At 39.0% G+C, this 27304-nt stretch overlaps 1 protein-coding gene across 1 annotated transcript in view; it reads left to right on the top strand.

The window, feature by feature from the left end:
* The window catches only part of NTRK2 (neurotrophic receptor tyrosine kinase 2), a gene marked incomplete at both ends in the record, with an annotated part of 210130 nt that overhangs the window by 21907 nt on the left and 160919 nt on the right, over nt 1-27304 (top strand). Inside the window, 4 exons of the mRNA XM_082497238.1 lie at nt 5772-5840; nt 9626-9780; nt 22726-22862; nt 25982-26114. Coding sequence (XP_082353364.1) covers nt 5772-5840; nt 9626-9780; nt 22726-22862; nt 25982-26114 — 494 coding nt within the window. The remainder of the gene's footprint in view (nt 1-5771; nt 5841-9625; nt 9781-22725; nt 22863-25981; nt 26115-27304) is intronic.

The raw sequence follows: 27304 nt of genomic DNA, 5'->3' as shown, positions 1-27304 counted from the left end.
TCACTGGAGGAGTATGAACCAGATCTTGTCAGCCTATGAGGCTTACATATTACTTGATATAGCCATTGATAAAGTAAATAGCTTTTACTATAATTAGTTTGCAATATAAGGGAGGTATATTCTAGAGTGAATTTTTGTGTTTACCAGTGTAACGATTGCTGAGTGAATTATGGTTGCAAAAGATGAAATTCCATAAAGCCAAGTGCATATACACTGGCTGTGGAAATCTGCAATAAGAACTTACTGCCTGAGAGGCACATTTGTAGTGAAAGATTTACTGGCTGTGCTGGGACAGAATCTCAGCGTAATGTGGCAGAACAAAGCAAATTTAGTCTGGGATCAAAAGGAATTTTGTGGTAGATTTTTACATCTTTTCCCTGTTACCCTAGCTGCTGGGAAGCATCTATTGGAATACTGTATGTAGATTATGACACTGAATCTACCCATCTTGGAGGATATTACAGAGAAGAACAACAGAGCTATAAGGAGCTTGTAAAGCAAATAGTTTAAGGAGACTCAGAGGCTGAATATGTTCAGTCCAATAAAGAGAAGACTGAAAACGAATATACATCTTCTTATCTTTCAAAGAAGAGCAATTATGATGAGGAGAGCAATCAGTTCTTTCCATGACTGTGAGTACAGAGTGAGAAATACTGAGTATAATTTGGAGCAAAGTAAAGAGATGTTTGGAAAACCTTCCCAGCTGTATGGGCAAGTAGACACTGTGAAAGGTAACTGAGACAATTGGTGGGATCTTCTTGATAGGCTTTTTTGCCTGTTCCCTTAGGGAATTGGGGTCCATGCAGTCACTAAGTGTCTCTGTCCCCAGTGGCTGCTTCTAACCAACACTTACACAGGTAAACAGGTTTTCTGAAAACCGATCATTGTCAGAACACGGAGACCTTAGTTCCCACTTAAGGGAAAAGTATCATGGTGCATATATGACCACTACAGAATCCATGTGAACAAGATATCTTTAAAATACTTCATCCACAGAAAGAGCTTCAGCTGGAGCACGCAGTCAAACATGGCATGTGTATCTGTTGGTGAGCAGGCTTTACTGGATCTGTAGTTCATGAAGCTACTTGTTAGAAACAAATTGGGCTGACTGACATCTGTTTGGTTGATGTATGTGAAATCCTGATCCAGAATACTTACGTTATGAATGAGGAGCTTATCCGGTCTCCTACTGTGTTTTCCTTTGGTGGGGATTTAGTAGTGTTAGCAGATGCAGGATAAGCCCAGATAAGATGGAAAATATTAAGTGGCACCACCTGCTTTATATGCACGTGACAAAGCAGTAAGTATGGAGATATTTTTTTGCCGAGGCTGATCTATTTTCCCTGCAAAAAATGTATTTGTTTGTCTTCTCTGAGAAGTCTTGATGCACACTAAAATGTTTCTGAAAGCCCCAGTGAATCACTGGTTGTTGTCATCGGCAATAACACTCCTGTTGACTGCACTGGGAATGAAGTGCAGTCCCTGTTGTGGTTGGGACAGTGAAAACTATCAAGAGCTGAAATATTTCACTTTGCAAGAGTAACCTCTGAGTACAGGTTTTTGAGAAGTCTTGCATTTTATTTTGAAACAACAGTATGTAAACAACAGTATGTTATTATCCCCTAAAGAAAACAGAAACTCCAAACACTTTTCTGAAGACAAATGTAACTGTATAAGCTTTAATTTTGCTAGTGATACTACTACAGTTTTATTTTTCTTCTATGAAAAATCTTTTTATGTAGTTAAGGAGCTTTATTATGTGAATATAGTATTTACTTTATGAATCATATAAGAATATCAGATTATAAGGAACTTAGTAATACACATTTCCTTAAGCCCTTTTTTGTCATTAGCTTGTTTTCTTGGACAAACTTCTGTAGCCCAAATATCTTTCTCAAGTTATGGATGATGAGAAGATTTGAGTAACATAAACAACAGGAAAATAAATGCTCTAATAGATATTACTTAAATGTCATTCATAGCCTTGCTCATCTAATTCTGGTATTCTCATCGACCTTAGACTCAAACTAATCAACAATAGCATTTAACAAGCTATTAAACAGTCCTAGGTTAGTAGTGCTGCGATTTGTAAGCTTACTGCAGCTAATAGTAATATTAATGGACCTGTGTAATATATCTGCATGGTGTCAGTGCCTTTAAACATAAAAATACATTTCACAGCAAGTGCGTATTTCCAAAAACATTAAAAAATAGCTATTGTTACATGCCAGGCTATGTATATAACTGCATCACTGAATCACAGCTTTGTGAGTGTAGTATACGTACAGCTCTAAGGTGTGTTTGTATCTCTACACCGTTTGGGTTTAGGTAAGGCAGCCAAATGAAACCGTTTGAGACCTTGTGGCAGATTTTCCCTTGCCTGCGCACAGGGCTGGCTCCAGCCATAGGCAGAGCAGGCGGTTGCCTGTGGAGGAAGACTGAGCGTAGCAAAATGGCTATTTCTTCACCTCTTCCCCCCAGTTCTCCTTAGATCTATTCCCTCCTCTTTCTTCTTGCCTCCCCTTGCCAGGAGCGCTATAGGCGGTGGAGCTGTGCCTGTGTTGCTAGCTGTGTGAATATTTATGCAGCTTCTCAGGCTGCTTTTGCACTCCTCACAGATTTGCTTTTAGCTGAATGAGGACTAGGCAAGTTTAAAGTGAGCTTGATATTCGTATGTAAAATATGGGCATGCTTTTGACTGAGTTAGGTGTAGCTTTGGAGCCAGGCTGTGTACTCCTGACTTTTTTGTTGTTGTTGTTTTGTTTTAAAAGGCTTTTGAACGTCAAATGGATCTTCTTTGGCTTTCTCACCATGATCTTTTTGTGTGTAGTTGAATTGGGGAACTAATTTATATTTTCTTTCTGTGGAAATGGAAGTGTGGTCCTTAACTACTCCATAATAAGTCTGGTAGGGTTTTTTTCACTTAACATGAATTAAAGGGACCACAGCAGGCATCTTTATAATCGATGTAAAGTGCTCAGTTTGTGAAAAATATATATGACATTAAATTTACTGTCAAAGTATCATTTAAGGTGATAAACCTGTAACAGTGGTCGGAAAAATTTCTGTTGAATTACTTGTCAGCTTGAAAAATCTTGAAGAGATGAACTACATGGGAGAAAAGGCTACAATCTTGGAAGCACTAAATGTTTCAACCCATGATCAAGAATAGAGGCACAGGAACTTTTTATGACTTTTTTTACTGTCCTTACTTCATTTCCCTGGTGCATATCAAGCACAACTGGTAATAATCTGAAAAGACAATTAAAGCTGTCAAGGTGCTTTTGATTTTTCAAAACTGCAATTGTTAAAAACAAAATAATGACTCTATTCTTTTGATAGTTTTACTTAAATTATCAGTCCCATTTTTTCCTTGGCTGACATGGAATTATTGATTCCTCCACAAAGTGTTCAGAAAGTAACATACCTGGTGACATTTGGGCAGTAAGTCAGACTTATGAATCTAAACAAGTGAGGATTATTCTTCTGCCTAAAGGTTTGCTATAATCCTCCAAAAGCAATGATTGGCCTGCGGCTAAATGACAAGAAGATAAAGCTATGGCAGTGCCTAATTCTCACAGTCTGCTGTCTGATAGAGTTCATAGCTCTGAAGCAAGCAGCTCAGCGCCTCACAAAGACATGGGATGATTTAGATAAGCATGAGTAAGTTGAGCAAGGAGGCATGTAAGCAGCCAGGAGAAAATCTTTAGGAGAAATGGGACTTAGGTGCTGCCCATGAAGTAGGTGGGCTGTTATGTCCATGCAGGGTTACTAACAGCAAACACTCTCCTAGAGTCAGTCTTTGTTTTTTAAGATACTCTTAAAAAAAATCATTTTTAAGGTATTATTTTCTTAAAATAAAAAAGAGAAATACTATCTCAAAGGATGGCTGAGGCTCTTTTGTAAGATGTTCGTGGCCCATTTCCAGGTTTGTATTGTGATAGTTTAGAAGGTGCTGGTGGTAGAGGGTTTCAAATCCCCTCTGATTTGCCTTTGTCTGTAATCAGAGCTTGGGGCTGGCTCTTCCACTGGGGTGCCAGGGGAGATCACAAAAAACAAAATGGCTTTAGCTGGACAGAGATTTCTCTGAGAAGCTTGTCGTCTACTGGTTAGGGAGTCCTTTTGGTATGGAAGAGCAGGGTCCTTTGCTGTGTGGGAACCAGGAGACAACCTGCTTGTCACATGACCTGGAATATGTTGCCTCACACTAGAGTAGCGAGTGGCACGGGCACCTGTCTGCAGCTGAAGCCCACTGTATATCTGGTTGTTTTTCAGAAAGGTGGGGTTTAGTTGCTGCTCAGACAAGAGAAGCAGGTGCATGTCTCGTCTCATAATACCACAGGGGCATCCACATGTGCTTCAGTGTCAGAACTGGAGAGGTTCTCCTGCGTGGTGGATGAAGAGTTGCCCATGGGGTTTGATGTGCTTCACATCGCCTCAGTGCTGGAGACAAAAGCCCAAGTCTGTATGAGGATTCAACTTCTTTCTTTCAACCTCTCAATATATGGCTTATACATATTATGGGAAAGATCATAGTGGCAGTTTTTACGTAAACATGACTTCTGTCCTATGCGCAAAGTGCAGGTTAATTTTGATATATCCAGTCAGGGTCCCTGAGGCGTTTCCACCAGCATCTGCCATAGGGCAGTCCAGTTCACCCGATTAATGAAATAGTAGCTCATCTGTTTTGGTCTCACACATTAGGACTAGGGAATTTGTAACCTTCAGGCTATTGTTTACCAGAAGGAACCAGCAACGAAATCAGTAAATAGATTCTGTTCTGAATGTTTGTAGAAGATCCAACTTGTAATTTCTCTTGTACTCAGAGATCAAGGACTGAAAGTTTGGGAAGTAAACACTGAGTTCTTTAGTCAGGGGAAAAAAAAACAAAACGATTTAATCCCTGGTTTTAAATGCAATGCAACTTTACCTATGGAGCCCCTACGGCGCCTTTATAATGCCACATAAAACTCATGTAGTGTTTTAGCTCATAACACTGGTTTGCCCTGTACTACTGGCAGTTATACAGTTTACTGGTCTGACTATCTTTAACTTTGGATTGATAAGACTGTAGAAAAACAGCATTATATTTTGCTTTGGGGTGGAGAAGGCAATTTTGTAAGCCTGGGAGGGGAGGAGTATTTCTGATTCAGATGAACATTTATTTGCTCTGTATAATGGGAGAGGACCTTTCACTTAATTACCACTGGAAACCGTAAATGCTTAATTGACATAAAAAAGCCCAATACAGGCATTTTACAGTTTTCCTTTTGATCTTCCATGTGGGTGCATATTGTACATGCAATTTGAAAAGAATAACTAAAAGGCTCTGATGTGGATGTGTGCTAGCATGTGAGGAGGGCTTATGTTGAGTACAGAGTTTGCTGCAGCATCAAAGAAAGGGATACACCCATTTCACTTATGAATAAATTGAGCATGTAATTAACACCTGGACTTTACAAAATACTTTTGAAACACAATTAATGCTGCTGCTTTTCTGCAATGAACAGAAGTGCTAAAAATGAAAATATTGACCCCTGCTGAGTTTGATTTTGAACGTGTTTGACTTTAAATGCAAACTGGATTCAAACCCTTGAAACCCATCAAACCATAAAACGAGACTGAGCACTATTTCTTTACAACTGAAGTCAAAAGAATAAGGGCTTTTTAGAGCTGATTTGAGTTCTTAATTTTTTTTAAGAGACACAAACCGTATCTTTAGTGTAACAAAAAGCAATTCTAATTAATGCAATCTTTCTCTTTTCCCATAGCAATTTATCCAGAAACAAGCTCTCAAGTTTGTCCAAGAAGCCTTTTCGCCATCTGGGTTTGTCTGATCTGTAAGTTGTCATTTCTTAAAATAAAGTTTATTTTTAGCTGGAATGGAAGAAGAAGACTTTGAAGTTTGTTCTGTAGAAGATAGAGGTCCATCAATGATTAGGAGTGAAATTCTGATCCAAAGAAAGCATCATTGCTGGATACTTAAAGAGAGATTTTCATTCCAGGGCTTCAGGAAGGTCAAGTGTGTCTTTTAAAACAATGCAGAGGTCAAAATAGCCTCTTCCCTTCAGCTTTAAAATATTTTATTGTAAAATTACTTCACACAAAACTACTAGTGTTTGTATTAGATATTTGAGCTAGTGAAAATACATTTTTTTATGGATCTTCAAATGCAGCCTCTCTCTCATATTCTTATATTGGCCCCACAGCTGCTATACTTATGGTTGGCTATTGAAGAATATTTTTATTTTCTCAAATTCTTTGAGTTGTATTGTGCTTTATATAATCATTTGGTAATGATGCACTGGTAAACATATAGTTGTTGATTGTTTCAATATTACATTTTTATCCTCTGTTCCATCAAGCAGAATTTGGTAAATGTTCCAAAAATTTTGGTAGTCTTGTGCATTCTTCACTAATATGTGGGGCTCCAGATAGCCTGCAGGAGCTTTGGGAGGGCTGAGGCTGCAGAGGAGAAGGAGATTGCTCTCCTGGAGCTCAGAGCGGAGTCAAAAGTTGTCCAAAATGCCAGTCCAAGAATTGCAACACCAGCTTTGCAATCCTTGACGTCTTCTGGTGAACTTCAGAGTGTGAGAAATGAAACGAGCAAATCCCAGTGCCACAAAAAGAGGTTATGCCCCTTAGGTAGGTTTTGTTGATAATTAAGTTGGTATAATCACTTTTTTTCCAGCCCAGGGAACACTGCTCACTGGAATTTTCCTTTATAACATGGCGGTTGCCCAGCACTCTGATGGAGAGACTAGGTAGTTGCAGAGCACTCCTATTGCTGTATGCCCTGCAGAGGTCTTTTGGTTCTGAAGTCCCTGTTTCTTCGTATGCTGCATCTAGTCCCTGCCAAAAAGCCATTGTTAGTGTGTTCTTGGCTGTGGGTTCTATGTTTTGTCATTGTCATAACCTCAAAAAAATGGATACAGGACTCAGACCAGTGCACGGTGTGAAGCTTGGGCTTCTCCTAATTTTTCTAAGCACTTAGTGGAGAAATTGAGTCATTTTTGCCCCTCTCCCTGGGTTCCAGAAATGTAGGAGTGGGTATGCTCTAGCTTAGGAAGCATGCAAAAAAGCAAATTACTGCAATTTTGAAGGCATACTTTGCTCCCAGTTTCTAGGAGTTTGCCTGCTGCCAGGAACAGGTTTGTTCCAAATCACAAATCAAGCCACCCTTGAATCTCTCCATCTCAGGTGAACAGCTTCTTTTAGGCTGCGGGTGGAGTAAGTGCTTACAAAGATTTTGAAGGAGAACAACGTCAATGTTGCTAATCTTTCTGAAGAAGTTGGTTTGCTCCTGGGGAGAAAGAAGTAAAAAATGATTTGGGAGAGAAAGTGAGATAATCAGATGACATAAATGTGTGACAGGAATTATGGAAATGAAGTTTAATGAGGCAGGGGAATAGCATTTAGAGGCAAAACAACTGGCTGATGAGAATTAGGAGTGAATATATTTGTGTTGTTAAAACCAGGGTTAAACAATGGCCATTCAGTGTCATGGTAGTAGAAGCAGGGGAAGGGTACTGGGAGTGACCCAGACTTGGGAAAAATGGGTGGTGTGAAGGTTAAACTGAGTAGTATTTGAGGTATGAAGGCAATGTGTGACGGGGGACAAGTTAAGAGAGAGAGAACATACAAAATTGATGTAGAGTGTTGTGGGCTTGGGAAAGAGTTGGAGTTTAGGGATAGAAGAACTAAAGTTAGGCAAACAGAGATTGCAGTGAAGTGAGATAAAAAGATGTTGGGGAAGTGAGGGAAAGAAAGTGGGGGGGAAAAGCAGAGCCTGAAGGGAGAAAAAATAGTGATAAAATTAGTATCAGTTGAACAATGCTATTCATAAGTGGCTAATACATAGGTGGAAAATCAAAGAGAAGAGAAAGAAGAGTATTGGAAAGGGAATCTGAAAGGAGAATTATGCCATAAATAGCTTCTGAGGAGCTTCCTCTAAATCTGGCAAACAAGTGTCCTGTTGTTAGCACTCTTGTAAATAAAAACATAAAGGGATGAAAAGTTCAGGATAGGGTGAAATAGGAGATATTCACCAAGTATTGTAAAGAAGGAGATGCCGCTTGGAAAGGCTGCTTCTTTTAGAACAAACTGTTCTATTTAGAACAAGCTGCAGCTGTAAAATTACAGCAAGCAAGATAAAGACACGTAATTTGCTTTTACTAGGTCAGATTTGTTCTTTTACACAAGTGTATGTGGAGTGCCATCATGCTTCTATCCAACATCCTGCCTGTGATGTGTCCGACTCCCTTGGTGGGTTTAACACAAAGCAGTGGAAGAGAAGGACAGATCAGCCACTGGTCAAGGGAAGTTTTTCTTTTACAGGGAAGTTAAACAATGAAACAGAAGATGGAAAGTAAAACTTGCTGTTTTGAAAATGCATGTTGTAGGTTTTCACCCAAGGGATCCTAATGTTCAGAATCTGTTTTGCACAAGCAATTCTTGTCCATGCTGCGGTGGTGTTAAAGTCCAGCAGATGACCTCTGTGAATACAAATTGCTCCTTCAAAAACTTGGGAGAACAATCCCTCCAGCTGTTAATCCTCAAAGAACTGCAGATGGCTTTTGGGGGAACACGTTACAGCTCTGATAAGCTGAGTTTTTCGTGATTTGCACACTGCATGCCCTCAGGAGGCATTTATGAGCATAGACTCTGTGTACAACTTGAGTTTGGTTTCTGTACATCGAAAAAAAACATGAAAATTTGTTAAGAGCAATTGTTCTCCTTGTCATGAGAAGCCTTAAACTGTCAGTTGCACATGCTTTATTGGATCTCATCTATGCCTGCAAGAGAAAAAATAACACTGGGTTAATTCTTATGTAGATATTGGGATGGTTTTGTTCATATTTTACGTGGGCATTATTGCATTACATCGTTGTGTAGTTTTACTGAATTTTATAACTAGAATTTGGCAAGTTTGCTAACCTGTTGTTTGAATTCCATGCAGCATACTGTATTCATAGATGATATATTTCTGTTTCAGGGCCATATTTTCAGTTAGTGTTTCTTCATGACATTACCTAGGGTTTTACTGTGAGATTTTCTAGAGTGTTGTAGCGGATGAATTTTGAAGGTTAGGTAAAATCCTATTTTATGATTAGAGTTTGTTAGAGCTTGCCATGGCTGTTTGAGTCTATAAAGAATATACCACCTCACAGCAGTCAACCATTTCTGGTGTGATCTTTCTGAGGTAACTAAGCACAGAGTCAAGTATGGAAGAGAGGAATTCCTACCTCTGCTTGACTCTTAGGAAATAAAATGGAGCTTGATAGAAAGCCCGGTTCTCCACGTGCTCCTGATTTACACCAGTGAATTGGAGGTAGTAGTTGAGCCCCCTGTGTGATCTCTCTGATCTATGATGGTCTGGATTCTTGGTGCAAAGAGAGCTTCATTCTTTGCATGGAGACTGTTATCCGCTTGCAGCTTGCATTGCTCTGAGGTTACTAAGGTTGCATTCCTTATCTTTCCTAACTAAAGGGTTCAGCTTCTACTTTCACCCAGCTGAATCCTTGGACTCCTTGGGTTCCCCAGCGCCTCATTTTTTTCTACATGCATGACACATATTGCATTCTAAATAAACATTTTTGGTTTGGTTTTTTTTTTTTTTCCATAGGATATTGGTGGACAATCCATTCAAGTGTTCCTGTGAAATTATGTGGATCAAGAAATTTCAAGAGACCAAGTTTTACACAGAAACTCAGGATTTATATTGCATAGATGACAACAACAAGAGGATAGCCTTGCTGGATATGAAGGTCCCGAACTGCGGTAATACTCTTTTAACATAAAATTACTGCTGAATTTTTTTGAGACAGGAAAAACAAACATGCTTTTTTACAAGATACATCAGGATGACAACAGCGCAACTAAAGGAATAGGTTTCAGTGGAGATATTAACCACTCAATGGTCTTTCACCCCACATGGAATAATTCTGGGAGCTTCACGTAAAGTATTTTTTTTTCCTTGCTCCTTTAAGAATGTACCATTATTCAGGTGCAGGATAACAGAACACCGTTTATAGATAACACACAAGAATTATGTAAAGTGCTTGTGCCTTTGTTAAACTAAATAGTACTGTTTCCAAGCTCAATATGCATAAAATTTTACGTCCATGAATTTTTTTCAGGTATTTATGGTTAATTAAGTCTTTATTTTCCTTCAAAAACCCAAACTCTAGTGCTAGGACCATAGGAAGAAAATTCAGAAGAACTGCCTGTTAATTAATAAGAGACAAATGAGCAATAGCTCTGTTCTTCATACGGATAAAACTCTACTGAGTTCACTTGTAAAGCTATGCAAAAGAGTTGTAACAAGCTCAGGTCTGTACCATTTTGCAGCATATTGTTTTTCAGTTATCTTATATAGATCTGGACGTAGTGGAAAAATGATGTAACAATAAGGTAATTCCTTTACTTTTTTTTTGTATACAACTTTGTTGCCTGAGTGGTCCTGGGACAGTTGGTGACAGCTTTCACCCACTAGTTGAAGAAATTTCTCCTCTTCTGTGTAGGAGGGGCAGAGGCTGGGTGTTTCTGACACAACATGAGACCTGCTGGGCTCTGGAGTTCCCTTTGCAGAGCAGGGAGATGGGGTGCCCAGCAGCAGGCAGGCAACATGGAAAGGGAGCAAGGGTATCCTTGTGGAGGGCTAATTTGGACTGGGAAAGCTGTAAGTGAAGGTAAATAGCAGGAGGAACACAAATGATATCTTTTCTCCTTCTACCTTTGCCCATTGAGTGTCCTTTTCTCCATTGCCTATGTGGAGGGTGTGACACCCTTGACAGCAGCTGCCAGTGAGGAACAGCCATGGAGGGGACCTGCTGCAGACCCAACATCTGTGGCATTTAATGGCAGTAATGCGTATTATGGCCACGTATCATGCTGTTCATCTTGTTTCCAGCTTCCAGCTGAGGTCAGGCGTGGTGGTGTATTCCCTACAAAAATGATGCTAGTGTCTGGTGTGATCGAAAAAAAAGCAACCTGTTTAGGGAGTCTTGTAAGTTGCACAGGTGGTCTTGGTCAACACACAGTTAGTGTGCTGCAGGATCTGCTTTACCTGAAATGGGAGATGATACCGAGCTGAGGTAAACGGACCCAACCATCTCTTCAGCTGGATGGACTAGAAGGTAGAATAATCTGCTGGTTGTAGAAAGGTCTCCTAGTGGACTGAGATCAATTATTACAAACCAGGAACTCCAGCATAGCCTTGTGTAACTTTCTTGGCCGGAACATCTAGAAGCTACCAGGTAGCTAGGATTTTCCTTTAAAATATTTTGATCTTAAATACCCAGAATTAAACCTAGGAGACGTTATTTCTTTCTCCTGAGTTCTTGACCGTTGCAGTCACAACAGACTTGACTCTACTTCTGGATGCTCTGTAGGTACACGTGTGTGTAGACATGCATGCTTCCTGTGGGCATATATTGACTAAAATGCATGCCATGACAAGGGAAGGTGGTACTTCCAGCTAGAGGAGAAAGGAGGAGGAAAGGTGAATATATATGACATCCAGATTGGAATTTGCATATGGGAAACAGGCGTTTTGCTGAAGGTCTGTGTGGATGTCAGCACATGACTGCAAATTATATATGTTAGTTTACAGGGTCCAAATATCACTAAACTTTACATAATTGGGTTTTTCCTTTTTTTTTTTTTTTTTTCTTTTCTTTTAGTGAGTTTTTCCCCTTAATTTGCCTTTTTCAGAATGAAGCAATGCAGGACATAGGTTTTAATAAAGATTACAACACAGCCTTTTCCCAGGCACAGGCCAGAGAATCCCAGGTGAAGAAGAATGACCTTCTTGGTGAGCGTGGGCTCTATTCTGGAAGATATCTGAAAGATCCAATGTGTGGCTCTTGCTTTCAGTATCTCTGCAGATATTTTTCTGTGTTTAAAAGGACAAGGCTTAATTTCAAGAAAACCCACTGCTGAAGCTGGTTTATTTCATTGCCAGAACTTTCTGAGAGATTAATAGGTAGAACTGAAATAGAAGAAGAATTCAGCTTTTGACATGTGTGGACTTTTATTCCTGTGAACTATGTGACCTTTTTAGCTCTTTTTGATGTCAAGAAAAATTTTTGGGCATGCAGGCCTTTGAATTTTGTTAATAAAACATTTTCTGACTTTCTCAGCTAATGAAATGGTTTCATCCCATCTCTCTGGTTTGTTAATTTTTTTGATTTAGAAACTAAGGAAACATGCTCTCTGCTTTGTGTGCAGGTGTTATTAATTACTTCATAATATTATAGTAAGTGGCCTCTACAGTATGTGGTAAATGTCCTGGTAACAGGATGTCTCGCTACTGTGTGCTGTTAATAAGTCTCTTGCTGGGTAGTTGGAAGAGGCCACTGTGGTTTCTTGATCACAAGGCTTTGGTTTGTGGATAATTGATGTGAAAATTAGCAAAGTTCTGTGGTACTTTACTTATTGTTTATATGGTGGAAGTGTTCATTAATGTGCTGGTTAAAGGCTGGTTGCAATTTAGATGTCATCAGCTTTGTGATTTCTTTTCTTGAGGTTTAAAGCCAGGTATGCTTACTATCTAGAAGATCCTTCCCAGCTGCAATATTAAAAGTGTTGATCAATTGTTATGATGTTTGCAGAATTATTTTTTCAGCTGCATTTGACGTGTATTTATATATGATGAAAATTCTCAGATTCTCTTAAGTTTTAAGTTTGCACTTAGTTACTATGTCACAGGTTTTAAGATGCATTTACCACAGTACTAGTAGTAGACCCTTCTGTGTAGAGCAAAGTTATTGTTCAGCTTTGCTGTTTTCACAGCATTTGCTGTTTGTCTGTACAACATGGAGAGCATCACCACCTAGGCCAGCCTCTTTTTTTTTTGTTTCTCCCTAATACATAGCATTAGAAAATCAAGAAAGAGTACTAAATAAGTAAACACTTAGTTCTGTTTGCTACTTCTGTGAGCTCTGGTGGAAGTTGCCACTGGTGTATTAAGTGTTTGGAAGTGAGGCATGTCCTGTGCCTGGGTAAGGTCACTCAAAAGTCCATCAGTCTGCAGATCACCTGGCACTCACTGAATGCCAAGGAGGAAAGACCATGGCTTTGTGGCTAGTTATTAAGGTGTTGGTTGCTCCCTCTGGTAGACATTCAGTTTGTCAGCTGCTATAGTTGAACTCTCTGATACCGAAATAAGTCTTCTTATGGTATTTTTTGGGGAAGCCTGGCTTCTACAGTTGTCTCTGCAGTCCCGTGTGGATTTTGTGTTGTTCTGAGTCTTGATCTGGTAATGGCATTTTGCCTTATATGGCCAATTTAGTTAATCAGATTGTTTTATATATGCTAGTATGGTGCTTGATCTGGCTTTCAGTTTTGCTTACTGTCCCAGCTTTGTATGCTTATTTATGATCTGTTGTTTCTGTAGATGTTTTCTTTCTTGTCCTTGGTCATGCATGCTAGCTAAAGTCTACTGAACAAAGTGGCAAATTAGTCTCATACTAATTTGTTGTACATATAACAAATGTATATTCAGACTGTCTGTTTACGTGCACAGCCAGTCAGAGGAAATGTTGTCTGGTCTGAGCACTATGGGATTTTATGAATTCTGACATTTTTTGTCTGTCTCTTCCCTTGTGCGTGAAAGACTGTGGTGTTGCTCTTAGTGCTGCTTCTTGTGTATGACTGACAAAATGTAGAATTACAATCTAGAGAGATGGGTTGCCCATTTCTTGTTTGGTTGGGAAAGCCATGAATTTTTACAGGAAATTGTTCAGATGACTGTAAATGGACTAGACTTGATCTGGCTTCATTTCAGCCTCTTTCTGGTGATAGATTTTTGTCCTAGAGGTAAATAAGTAAATGGTAATATCAGACTGGAGGCAGGTGGTTATAAATTCTAAGGGGCGAAAAAGGCAAACTGAAGGATTGACGCATTTATTTCTTTGAATTTACAGAAAAGATCTGTAGTATTAGTGAGTCAATAAAATAAGCATTAGATCTTAGGCAATCACAGTACAATGCAGTCTAAAACCACAAGCAAAGGCATAATCCAATGGGTGTTGACATTTTTTTTCCATTATCAGCCAGACTTCACAGATAAGGCTATCTGAAGGAGAACGTTACAGGCAGATGAAGTGAGTTTAAAAAAAGCTTTAAACATTCTCTTTGTTTACCTTTCAGAATATTCATAGGCTCTCTAGCCCGTGTTGTTTATTTTGGCTCAAGAGCTAGATGTTATGGATGATGTATGGTGGCAAACTGTTCTTATTTTCTCTGTAAGAGTTTTAATTCTTATCTGTGTTCATGGACTGCATGAAAAATGTTATTTTTTATGAGTGTTTTTACAGTAATGGGGTTTAATTGTTGCTCCATAGTTGAGTTAGAGTTTTCCAAACGTAATTAACACTATTTTTATTATTCCAGCTTTTAAGTGAAAATAACCAATAATTTATGGATGATGGATGTTTGAAAAGGCAACAGGAATCTCATTTTCAAAGACATGTACATAACTTCCTTATGAGCATGCACACTTCTATCTGTTAATGAAGCAACCATTAACTTTCATACAGATACCTAGACATATGATATGTAAATCAGGGCTTGTGAATGATGATAGTTGAGTGTATGTGATGTACGTGAATGTCTCACGTTAAAAAAAAAATTGCAGAATTTTGTTTATAATTCTGATTCATTTTCTGCTTTATCTTGAATGAAGCAGGTTTATAATACAAAGCAGGTTAGAAATAGAAGTAAGGCACTGTTTAAGGGAAGGAAGCATGTCTTGATCACTCCAGTATTGTTCTTAAACTCAGTACATTGTGCAGGATTTCAGGGGCACTGTTTATGCCTGACTTGAGACATCTGCGTAAGTGTGGAGTACTGATCTACTGAGGGAGGATAGCTATCTGACTGTTGGCTGGCGGTATTCTTATTTTGCTCTTAAGATGTGACTAGGTGGAGACTGATGACTAGATAACTGTATTCTGAAGTCTAAAGAAAGTACTTTTTTCACTTTAAAAGAGGAGACATTTCGTGAAGGCATTCCTTCAGCCATATACTTAGTATACGGTACAGTTGGTATTAAGAGTGAAACCCATCATTTTATTTCTTTATGTAGTTGTCTGAAAATGTTTCTGTTTCAGGTTCGCATGTTTATCACATTGCAATATTTGACAGGTTGGCATTGTTTTCAGTATTTCCTGGACACACATGAAATTCCCCAGATAAAAGATGCAGGAATTGCAAATGCATTATATGTATTTGATGAATAAGAAGCCTTTTGTTAGAGGTTTGCATAAACTAGTTTAGGCCTCATTAACTTATGTTACAAAGGCTGTCTAGCTCTCTGTTCATCTGTTAAGGTTGTGGCTGCTGTATTCAGCCCAGCTGCACTGAATGTATTTGGGTTTCTTTTGAAAGTTGTTGTGGATACACTGAAGCTTAAATACCAGTTGCAAACAGTTGCTCCAGAGGTAATTTAATTTCCTTAACCATTCAGGGAATTTGAGAGAAAACATGGCTGGGTACCTTCAGGAGACTGCTAGCAAGGGAAGTGGTGACAAGGTTGATAGGCTCTATACAAACATATAATTTGAAAATTCTTGCAGACAAACTGTTGATACTAATAGTAGGGATGAGGTCAATTAAATGATTCAGGTGCTGCAAGATCCTTTCTTATGCAGCACCTGCCTACTAGAACCCAGGTCAGGCCTATGGACCTTAAGAGAAAGGTCCTGGGCAGAAGTTAAGAGGCTGATTTAAACCTTGGAAACATAAGCCTTTCATCTGGTTTGAAATGTCAACAGCAACCTTCAAAGCTTCTGTACATGTTGACTGCAGAAGATGGCTCACTGTCCAAGTGAATTTGTGCTGGTGCACGGCTGTTGGTGATTTTTGCCTGTATGGCATTCATGATGGCATTTGAAGCCCTGGATAGGATGACAGTTTTGCGGAGGTTGCATTTGTTTGTTCCTGTAATCGTGAAGATGAGTTAGCAAGTTTTGTGGTCTTTGCTCTGGCACACACTGGCTCTACTTACAGAAGTTTGCTTCTAGTGATAAATTCAGTTAAGCACGGAGTGATGGAATGTTTAAAGACAAAGTAAGGGTGTATTGGCTCTGGGAAAACATACTTTAAAGACTCATCATCTTCCGGTAGAGGCTGTACTTGTTTAATTATTTTCTGTAAAGTTTCCCAGCTGAATGTGACAATCAGGCGTGTCATGATCGGAGGCAGATTTCTTTTAGTATTTTAAAATATTTGGGTGGCTCAATGAGCTGCCACATCACTCATTCTGCTTCCCGACAGAAAGACGTTCCTCCATAGACTAACGAGGTGGGTGTTGTATCAGATCTGGAGCGGTAAGAAAATGAGAGTTGGCCTTCTAAGAAGGTATGCTTGAAGCAGCAAGCATATCTAGCAAGAAGAGGTTCGAAATGAGCTTGTTCAGTGTGCATATGCCTTCCAACTGCTCATTAGGAAATGCTGAAGGCATGGGAAAGTCCTAAACTCTGGTCTGAATGGCTCTCCTCAGGGCTTTGGCAAAGAGCCTCTATGTTTGGACTCAATCTCTCCCAACGGTAAGAATTTGTGCTTTACCTTTCAAAAGGATATAACAAGAGCTGCTTTTTTTTTTTTTTTTTTTTTAAATAATTAAAAAAAAAGAAGTAGTGGATACAGGAGGAGATTTTATCATCCTTCTCTGGATTCATATTCAGTTCAGGAATCTAACCTACAACTTTGGGGATAATGTCCTCACCACCAACCTGGAGTGTGTTTGAGACTATTCGAGCTTAACCCTGTCAGACCTGTGCAAAATACCATGGCCATTGTTGAAAACACCCATCAAGATTTTCTGTGCCACGTGATGAGCATATCTCTATTCAGTGGTTATTCATTGCTGTATTCAATGGCTAAATATTCTCCTAAAGTGTTGAAGAGGTTTTGTTCCGGGACAGTTTATTTAATTTACATTAACACTCAGTGGGCAGAGTAAGGGAATTTGATGGGGAAAAGGATCATAAACCAGTGTTTCCTTTTCCTCTTTCCCCCTTACACCTTTCAGATTAGTGCCCTTACTTTTAATTTTAATACAGGGGAAATTTCAAGTTTTGTTGTGCATGATGGCAAAGTTACAGTGGAGAAATGGAGAGTAGGGCCTTGTGGTTAGAGCAGTGAAATAAGAAGTTGTGGGCTTCTCTTCACTGTAGCTGGAGAAGAAAGTGATCTTTGGGCTCCAGAATAGGAAGATATATGAAAGATGATAATATTTTAAAATGTTCCTCATTTCTGCTACTTCTGTGTTTTATTTGCCTAACACTTTTTTTATTTTCATTGAAAATACGGTTGTGGTTGTCATCTTGGAATAACTTATGGGAGATTTCTGCAATTATCTCTGTATACTGAGCATTTTGATAATGTGGTTGTGATACAACAGGAAATAGAAACAATGATTTATGTTTCTTTAATTCATGTTTTGCATGTAAACTTTTGGGGTATGTTGTTTATAGTGCTCTAAAGATGCAGCCAGGCTGATTTTTGGCCCTGTCATTCCACCCAGACTTTGGTGGAAATATGCCCTCTTACCCCATGGCTGAAATCTGGCTCGGAGCTTGTTGGCTGCAGACAGTTGCTAAGTGAAACACAGGAGGTGAATTACATATCCAACAGCTCCTAGCTTTATAGCTAGAATTACTATAAAGTTTTTTGCTTTGTTTTTTAAACCCATAAAAGCCCAAAGGAAAAGACCCTTGGAATTTGTAAACTTTCCTGTATTTTCAAACAAGGCACAATTTTAATAGAATGATATACAAAAACTCTGTTTTTCTTACATCTGACGTTGATACAACCTCTTTGGAGCCAGTAAGACCTCTGAAATTTACAGAACCACGTGCACAGTTCTTAACAAATTGCATTGTCAACCATTCTGTTTTCAGGTTCCGACAATACAAGTAGTGGGAGTTACCAAGCTATACTGTAGGGCTGAAATTAGTTGTACGATTTCTCCCCAGAAAGAAAAAGCAAAACCAGGGGAGCTGACAATCTTGAACTGTATTTAAACCTTATCTGAGGCAAGCAGACTGGATTTGGGCCACTGTATCTTACAATTTACAGGGGATATTTTATAAATCACTGTTTCTGGTTTGATAGATGGTTGCTGGCTCAGTATTAATCTAATCATTGTAGGTCTGATATATTTATTAAAAAGATGATTAAGGATTACAATGACCGTATTAAAATTTAGATGCAGTTGGCTAGTTTTGAGAAAAAAAAATGTGTATTTTTTCTTGGTAGCTTGTTCTTATCACGGAATAGATTCACCTGCAAAAATGTGATGAGCAAAAAAGAGATGTCATGGGCCACATTGAAAACCATTTAGTGACTCTGCATCATGGCTAGACTCCCAGGACTTTGTCGACAGGCTGATGAAAATCAGGGACTTAGTGTGCAAAGATGGCATAAAAGTTGCTATAGTATGCTGGCTAGAGCATTAGCTTGGTTCTGAGAGTTAAGTTACAGACTACAGAGTTTGTATTAATACTCAGTTATTTCTTAATTAGGTCATATCCTTCCTTTGACTCATAGCGACAGTCTGGCTCTAGCAAGGCCAGTGTAAGTTTTCTGAAGAAAGCAGTAAGTAGCAGCGTGAAGACTTTGAAAGCCCTCTAGGAATTGAAGCACGTTCTTTTTATTAATTTCCATTGACAGTTGTGTAGCCAAATGCTGTAGTAACCTTTGAAAATTTCGTCCAAAGTATTTAGTTTTGTGATTGCTGAAGTCCCAGCTGTGCAGAGAGAAGATATGAGTCACTCCCTAGCGATGTTTGACAGTTCCACTGTCTGATGGCCCCAGGCCATCGCGTTGCTCTGATGATGGTCTGTGAAGGTAAATAGCGCCCCCCTGCTTAAAGGAGGATTTATTCCTTCTAAAGCATGAGATGATGTTTGGAGAGACTCAGCTGACATGGATGAGTTCCTCCTGCTTGTCTCTGTGTGTCCAGTTGTGCTGGGGTGGGGTGAGGGAAGTGGCTACTTATTCTAATCCAGAACTGCCTATTCCCGGGGATAAAGTGTTACCCATTTGAACATGAGAACAGATATTCTGTATGTGGTGAAATGACATAGCTGTTATACATCCATACATAATGAAACACATGGATTTTAGTGTATGCTTTCATCTATTGCACTGCGTAACTCTCTCCATTACAGTTTAAAATTCTCTGTAGCAGGTTCTGTCCTCCCATTTTTGTAGAGATTGAAAAGCTTTGGATAGATTATTGAGAAGAAAGGGGACTTGAGAAAACTAAGTAAGACAGAGTAGTCTTCATAAGATCATTCAGAAACTCTTTTTTTCTCTGTCCCATCAGAGCAGGAGAGCACTCAATGAATTTGAACGTCACAGACAAATTTCAGAACTGGTAAAATGGAACGGCTCTTGTGTATGGCCTGGATGGCACGCCTGTGAAACTCATTGCTGCAGGAGGCTATTAAGGCCAAGAATATAGCAAACTTAGAGAAGAAACTGGATACTAGCAGGGTTATTACTGATATTGAGAATTATAATAATTAATGCTATCAAAGTTTGAAGGAGATATTGTGTTTCAAACTTTGGGGCACAGGGTAATCTCTGTCTGACAGATATAAAGATGAGACTTGTGGAAAGATGATGTCATGTCTACCTTGCATGGGCTCTTACCCTACAGTCTAAACTTACTATGCTGGCAGTATACAAAGGTATTTGAACCTGCTGTCTGATTGCTTGGATCAATTACTGTATACAAAGTCCTGTGAAATGTACATCCATATCAACAGAAGTGATAGTCATCTAAAACACTGTATTTAACCAAATTAAGTCAGGTGTAAATGCAGCATGGCTGGATATCTTTGTAATTGTGTAGGTGTCAAAATGCTGCTGACTCATATAAATGGTCTCAGACTATACTGAGCATACGTACAGAGAGTATGTGTCTGTTACAGTGCATTGTGTTTTTTTTAAATGCAGTTATTTTTCAGTACAGGTTTTGCTGCTTAGTCTCATTGCTTTATCGGTAAGTCCAGTGTATCACATTTTGTAGATGTGAGGTCTTACGCTACTGTCTGCTTTTTCCAAAGAGAGCCACTTCTCAACTAGTGTATATTCTGCTGTGAATCAGTCTGGGTGCCACTGGAAATAAAAGTCAGAATGACCTTGCAGTTAATGTTTACTAACTCGAGATATCCAACCATAAAAAATGAATCCCAAGGCAGTTCTTTTATATGTTTCCCACCTGCCTCTTATGACTGGGAAAGGGAGTAAAAGAAAATACACACAATAACATGATTATTCTATGCTATACTATGCTATGCTATGTTATGCTATGCTATCCTATCCTATCCTACTCACACTTTTATGCTGCAATGTTTTGTGCTAGGTCTTAGCAAATGTTTTTTAGTGTAACTTTAGGAATCTATAGAATAATAAGCACTATTATTGTATAACCTTCTGGCAGGATACAAGCATGTTGTCTCTGTGTCTCTCAGAGATATAATGCCAACACGATGTGTGCAGACTTTGGCAAACAAACAGAACTAGGTATAATTCTAGGTGAGAACCAGAACCATACCAGAGGAATTAAACTTCAGTTGCCTATCCTGTAAATAAACGCACTGCAGGAAGAAGTTGTCTCAGAACTTGACAGCTATTAAAGGAAGGCTCTAAGGGACTGAAGTTGTTTTTATTTTTGCTTACATGAGAGATTTCATGTGAAATGATGTGTTAGTAGGAACTGTGCAGGCTTGCACAGTGAAACACTAATCTGTCATGTAGACCTTGTCCCAGGTGAAGAAGAAGGGAAGGCCAGGAAGAAGAGAGGAGCTTTAATCTCTTCACACATTTAGGTCTGGCAAGGATAGTTGGAATAGTTTTCAGAGGTGGTGTGGAAGTGTAATTTTATAAAGTAAATAATCTCATTACTTTTCTCCTTGTTCCCTAACCAGCATAATTAATATCTAAATGTTCCCTAAGATTAGTTTTATTTCCTGCCCAGCTAGTTGACAGACACTGTTGAGATTTGAATTCACAGCAGGCGAGAGCAGATGGCTACCTTCGCTAACAGATTACTGCATCAAGGCGTACAAACTGTCCAGCTCTGTCTCAATAAACTTCAACATATGATTTATAAAGTGAACATAATAGAAGAAATCCATGATGCCTATAACGGGAATCATATTACAGCACTGCTTAAAGCACTGGGAGAATTGCCTAAGCAGTTATTGTATACTTGTGCTGATCTTTAAATCTTATTAGGCAAGAAACCATTGCCTGAAAAATGATTTGTCCTCTCTTTCGTATTACTTCCTCTCATTTAATTTTTATTGAACTAATTAAACTTAAAGAGAGATTTCCAATACATATAGCTTCTATTGAAGCTCTAGCAAACATATTAGTGTGTTCACACTGATTTAATGCTTAATTGTTTGTATCGGACTTTTTACATAAGCAAAAAAGTCTCTGATAAAACTTCTATACCTGCCAGTCCATGATGAAACTACTGTACAAAGTAAAAAAGAAAACAAAAAAAAAAAAAAAGAAAAGAAAGAAAAGCATTGTTTCGGGAAAAGAAAGGTCATTGCAAGATCATGCATACATATCCAACTGAGCAGATAAGCTTGATTATTTGAGATTGAGAATTGCAAGTAAAATTTGCCTGGAACAGTTGATAAGACATGCCTCATAAAGGAGTCCAAAGCTTTTTACAGAGTGTAGCAGCTCCAAATGATGGCACAGTATCTTTTAAGAAAGATATGATATTTTTATCATGTTGCATGAGTATTTGCTGTGTAAATAAATATGAAACGCGAGGTCCTCTGTTGATATTTCTGGCATTATTTTTGAAGAGGGTCAGCCTATAATTCCTTGTGTTTTTCTAAGCATTCAGCATATATTTACTCTTTGGGAAGCTCCCATTGCTATGGGTGCTGAAGAATGAAACACAGAGTGACTTATAGCTGTATGAGATGGAGGGGAGGCCCCGATTCTCGTTCTTTTTTCCTGGTGAGGTGCATCTCATTGCTTTTCTACTTTCCTGAGGGCAATAGCTAAGTCTGGTGAGGTGCCTTGGATAGCAGCGCTGTGCAATTGCTAACCCTCTCTTCTGTCCTTTCTCTCCTCTCCTCTGGTTTCATCTGTTCAGTGCTCGGTTTCCCTCACTTTGTACTTAAGATCTAGTTTTTGACCCGTTCTTTGTGAGCTGTGTCTCTGTTTGAGAAGAAGAGCTGCAATTTCTTGTGTGATACTGGGGGCTAATGGGATTTTTGTGTTCGCGTTGTGAAGAACAGTGGGAATACCACGATATCAATTCATGGAAAATACAGGTTTCTTTGCAGCTGTTACAGAGAGATTAAGCTTCCTGTTTTAAAGACTAAGGGAAGTTTTTTTTATTTTTCATTTTGAAGTTAAAAACTGAAGTTAGGGTAACTTCTGTTTGCCCCCTTGAAACATTTCCCTGTATAATTAGTTTAAAATATTTCCACGTGTGGTAATGTTACTTTAAGATGTGAAGTGGAGGAGGTGGAGAAAAACGCTATGTAGCAGCTTAAGGACTGTAGTTACATGTTTCCAAAGATGCTGACTGAATAGTAACTGACCACAGAGAGTGTCTGATTTAGCAGTGTCTTTCCTTGCATTTATACAGCTTGCTTAGAATTGAGTGGTGTCTATTTCTGTCAAGTACAAATGCATGTGGGTTTTTTGTTGTTGTTGTTTCTATTGCAGACTTGCCCTCAGCAAACTTAAGCAATTACAACATCACCGTGGTGGAAGGAAAGAGCATCACATTGTACTGTGATACTACTGGTGGGCCACCTCCTAATGTGTCCTGGGTGCTCACTAATCTTGTTTCAAACCACGAGGTAAGTTTTATATTCCAATACTTGACAATTCAGAGACAGGAGATACCTCCCGAAGAACAGAATGAAGGTTCATATCCAGCTTTAGTTAACTTTTTATTAAAAAGACGAAATAGAAAATTAATATTGGGATTACATTCATTTGCAGTTACTTTCAAACCAGAGTGACTGCTGCAGTGCTTTTGGAGAATGGTAAACATTTGCTCACTGAGACCCTGATTTGCGCTCTGGTTTTTGGATGATCACTTGTAAATGAGAGTACCATAATTTTTTGGAAGTGGTGAATCTGGATACCAAAACACAAGGGCTTTCTTATTATCATTGACATCTGTATACAGAGAATAAATCTAATCTACCTTAATCAGGAAAAAAGCTTTGTGTCTCTAATTTTATTATATTTTCATGCCAAAAGCTCGGTGTGATGGAATTTGGTTGTAAATTTTATTTTGTGGCTTGTTTAAATTTCCTTCAGCAAAGCAACAACAGGAAGCCTTGGAAATTGAAGTGAAGGTTTTACTAAAAAGAATGGCAGGTTTTTTAAATGAAGTTTTAATGTTTCCTCAATAAAATCATCTAGGCAAGGGGAATTTTGTTTTCTGAGATCTTTTTATGCTGTGTCCCTACCTTAGACTGGATATAGAATGATTAAGTGCTTTCTGATGAAAGTGTTGATAAGGAGAGGCATATGAGCAGATCTTCAACATGCAGCTGCTGACCTCTTAAAGTGCCATTATTTACACAGCAGGCAAGACCCTCTGTTATTTACAATCATATGGCACTGGCCTTCCTACATTTGTGATGGTGCAGACAGCTTAAAGCTTCCTGGTCTGTGCAAAGTGCAGGATGTGTTCTTCCAAAACTGTTCGTGCGGTGCAGAAGAGGCAGGATCTCTGGGATCTCATAATCTTTGTGTTTTCTTCCTTGAGATCATTATATTGGGCCTGTATAGAATTTGACTAACCTGTTTTTCAGCTCTCAAAAGTAAAAGCTCTGCAGAGCTCTAGTTTTATTTTTAAAAATTTCTCTAATCTGTAAAGCTACCCAAAGGCATCAGTCATCCTCAAGAACAAGAAATTAAAGCAGCTTGGGGAACCTTTGCCAAGCTGTATTTTTCTCTTGCCCTTGCCCTTGCCCTTGCCCTTGCCCTTGCCCTTGCCCTTGCCCTTGCCCTTGCCCTTGCCCTTGCCCTTGCCCTTGCCCTTGCCCTTGCCCTTCTCCTTTCCCTTCCCCTTCCCCTTCCCCTTCTTCTTTCCCTTCCCCTTCCCCTTCCCCTTCCCCTTTCTGTTTTTCTGAGTTATGAGCCAAAACAAACGTGGGGTGCTGTTCAAAAAGTGAGATCATCTCATTTTTTCACCCTCCTATCTTTGAAATACCATGGTCCGTTTGCTTCAAGCTTTCCAGAAATATTCTGTCCTGGCATAACTTAATCTTGAGATTTCAGAGGGGTTCATAATATAGGCTAGCTACAACCTTAGCAGTGGAGCACAGTAGTCTTTTCAGTAGCAGAAGAATGAGTGCCTTTTAAACCTCATTTGCCATTCACAACTATCCTTCCCTTTTCTGTGAGTGTTCTTTTTGGTTTCCTTTCTCCCACTTCCATATCTCAGTTTCTGCCTCCCTGTTCTTCACCTCCTATGCTGCTTTTGCCTGTTTTCTCTCTTTCCTGTTTTACAGAGAGAGACATTAACAAAAGTTAAAACTAAACTCTAGTCCTGCAAAGCTAACTGTATGTTTTCAGTTTCTATGCTGATGTATAATCCAGTTGATGTTGATTAGATTTTTCTTGCTTTAGATTTCAGCTCTGAGCCTGCAATTGAGCCTCTCTGTTTTCCGTCCAGCTTTGAGCACTGCTCACCTGAGAGCTGTGCATCCAGAAATGTGTAGCGGGTTGTTTTGCTTTTCCACTCCCCTGCCCTAGTGTCACACTGAAATCAAAGGGACATTTAATTTGTGTGGAGTTAAGGTGTCATCTCGAGGTTCAGAATTCTCACCCTGCAGGACTGTATGCAGGAGTGTTCCCGCGTGTCCCCATTGACTGCCACTGAAAGTCACTGTGGTTTTACAGATGCAGTGCGTTATTAGTTTATGTGCAGCACTGAAGTGTGTGTGTACACTAAGAAAAGTACCTCAAAAGTAGTTTTTTAAAATTATCCTGATTATTGTTTATTTTATGAATGTGCTTTCATTCCTTTCATTTTTAAGAACATAGTCTCACATTTTATGAAAAATTCAAGTATGGAAATAGTAATTATTTGGAGATCATATGAAGGACGTGATTTAAGAAAACAAGAGTCTTTAACAACTAGCTTGCTAGCTTTTTTTTTTTTTAATTCAGCCCTATTTGCTTTATTCAGTAGTGCACAGCTGCATATTCAATATGGCATCTAAGGCTGTAAATGGGCACTGAGCTTTCTAAGAATCATAAGAATCAAGATTTCTAAGAATCATAATTTTTACCTTAATTAGCCTGTGCTTAAACATGTAAAACAGTACTTGGGCAGTATCTTAGGTAGTAGAAGGTATCTAATTTCTTGTGGGAGGTTTCATGAGAAGAAGCTTTCAAGAGAAATTTGGTTCAGTAGGAGAGAGAAGACACATTGTTATCAAGGTGTAGTGAGCTCAGAAGGCAGCAGTGGAAGAGGCGTCAAGCGTAAGTGTAGAGGAAAGAGACAAAAGGAAGAGTAAAGCAAGGATTGAATAGAATATAGGAGAGACGGAAAATTTCAAGGGGAGCAGAGACAGACCATAGAAATCAATCATGAAATGGAAGAGAGGCATGAGCAAATGTATAGGTAGAGAAAAAACATTAGTGTAGAGGAGAAGTGTTTAAAAAAAAGGCAGAAGCTGAAAGTGACAGTACAGAAAAATGGTTGAGTGCAGTGTTTGTATCAGGACTTCTGGAGCTTTGAATGCGCCGCCACTGGCAGTTACAATTGGTTCTGTAGGTGTTTTGTGTCTGTTTGGATGAGACACTAAAGTAAGCCTTTAATGAATTGTAGACTGATACAGCTAAAAGGCAGGGAAGATGAAAAATGCCGTTCAGCTGTGGCCAGTGATTCCCTGCCTCTCCCTTGTTCTTTATGCTGTGGTTGACGCATACGTGTTTTTCTGATCACCTGTAGAGTGACACAAGTAAGAACCCTGCCTCGCTAACCATAAAGAATGTTTCATCCATGGACAGCGGACTGTGGATTTCCTGCATAGCAGAGAACATTGTGGGAGAGGACCAAGCATCTGCCGAGCTCACGGTATTCTGTACGTACACAGGCCTCCATACAGCTCCCGAGGCCAAACTGCATTGGCAGCAACTGTTTTGGGTATAAATATTTTTAGGCACGCAGGTTAACAAAATCCCTTAAGCCATACGGACCATCTACAGTGGTTAATGCTGGGAGTAGCCCAACCAGCAGCAGTTGTATTTATCTTTTTTCAAAGTAAGTAAAGGTTTGAAATCCAAAATACTTAATGTTGCTGTCAGTGTGGGAAGGTTTCTAATGGTGTGCACGCACATACACACTGTCTTAGGAATTAAGAAGTGTGAATGCATCAAAAGGCTTGTAGAATTAATTATAAGAGCCTACAAATATTAAAGTTCTTATTATCTAAAGCAACAACTGTTTTGTTCAAAAAATAGCACACTTGCAACATTCGTACTGCCAGATGTAAATTTATTTGTCATAGCTTTGGATAATATGCCTATTTGTCAGGGCCAAGGAAGGGGGAAGGGACATGTAGTGTAGAGGCACTGGCTTCTTAGATCTAAGGTTCCAGCCTGAATTCATTTTGTGTGAACTAGACAGCATGTTTTCACAAGTTGCAACCCTCTGTTTAATTGAAGATGGGAATGGAACGCTTTGTAGATGGCAAACTTTGTTCAGCATGTGCTCATGACAGAGTAAACTAGAAAAATCACTGTAGATGTAGGTTTGTAGGTTGAAATTGGATATGTAATAGCTATGGGAAGGGACATAAACTAGAAATGTTTGAACAGTGTAAATGAGATTCTGAGCTTGGCACTGTTATGAGTGATAAAAGGGAGTATGACTAGATGAAATTAAATGCAGTTAAGAATAAATATAAAGGAAAATTTCCCAATAGTGAAATAATGGGCAAGGTGTTGGAATAATCTCCTGAGGGAAACAGAACAAGTCTGTAAACTTGGGGCATTTTTCAAGTTTGAACAAAGAATGAGAAAATGTATAGTAGAAAGTCGTCTTTCCCTGACAGAAGAATCCAGGGAATTAAGTCATCTGTTCTGGCTTTGATTCTGTGAAGAAAATAGTCTGAAAGTTTGGATTCCTAGCTGAATATATTTCCAGTACTACTTGCTTTTGGCCAACTTTTAAATATTTTCAATACTGTTGTGTTCCTTCAGCACTTCTCTGTACCATTTTTTCAGCAGCGTAGAGCTAAAATGTCTCTCTCCTCCATCTCAGTGATCCAGT

The sequence above is a fragment of the Vanellus vanellus genome, assembly GCF_965231255.1.
Source record: "Vanellus vanellus genome assembly, chromosome: Z".
NCBI classification, from domain to species: domain Eukaryota; kingdom Metazoa; phylum Chordata; class Aves; order Charadriiformes; family Charadriidae; genus Vanellus; species Vanellus vanellus.
This window is presented reverse-complemented; position numbering and strand designations above follow the sequence as displayed.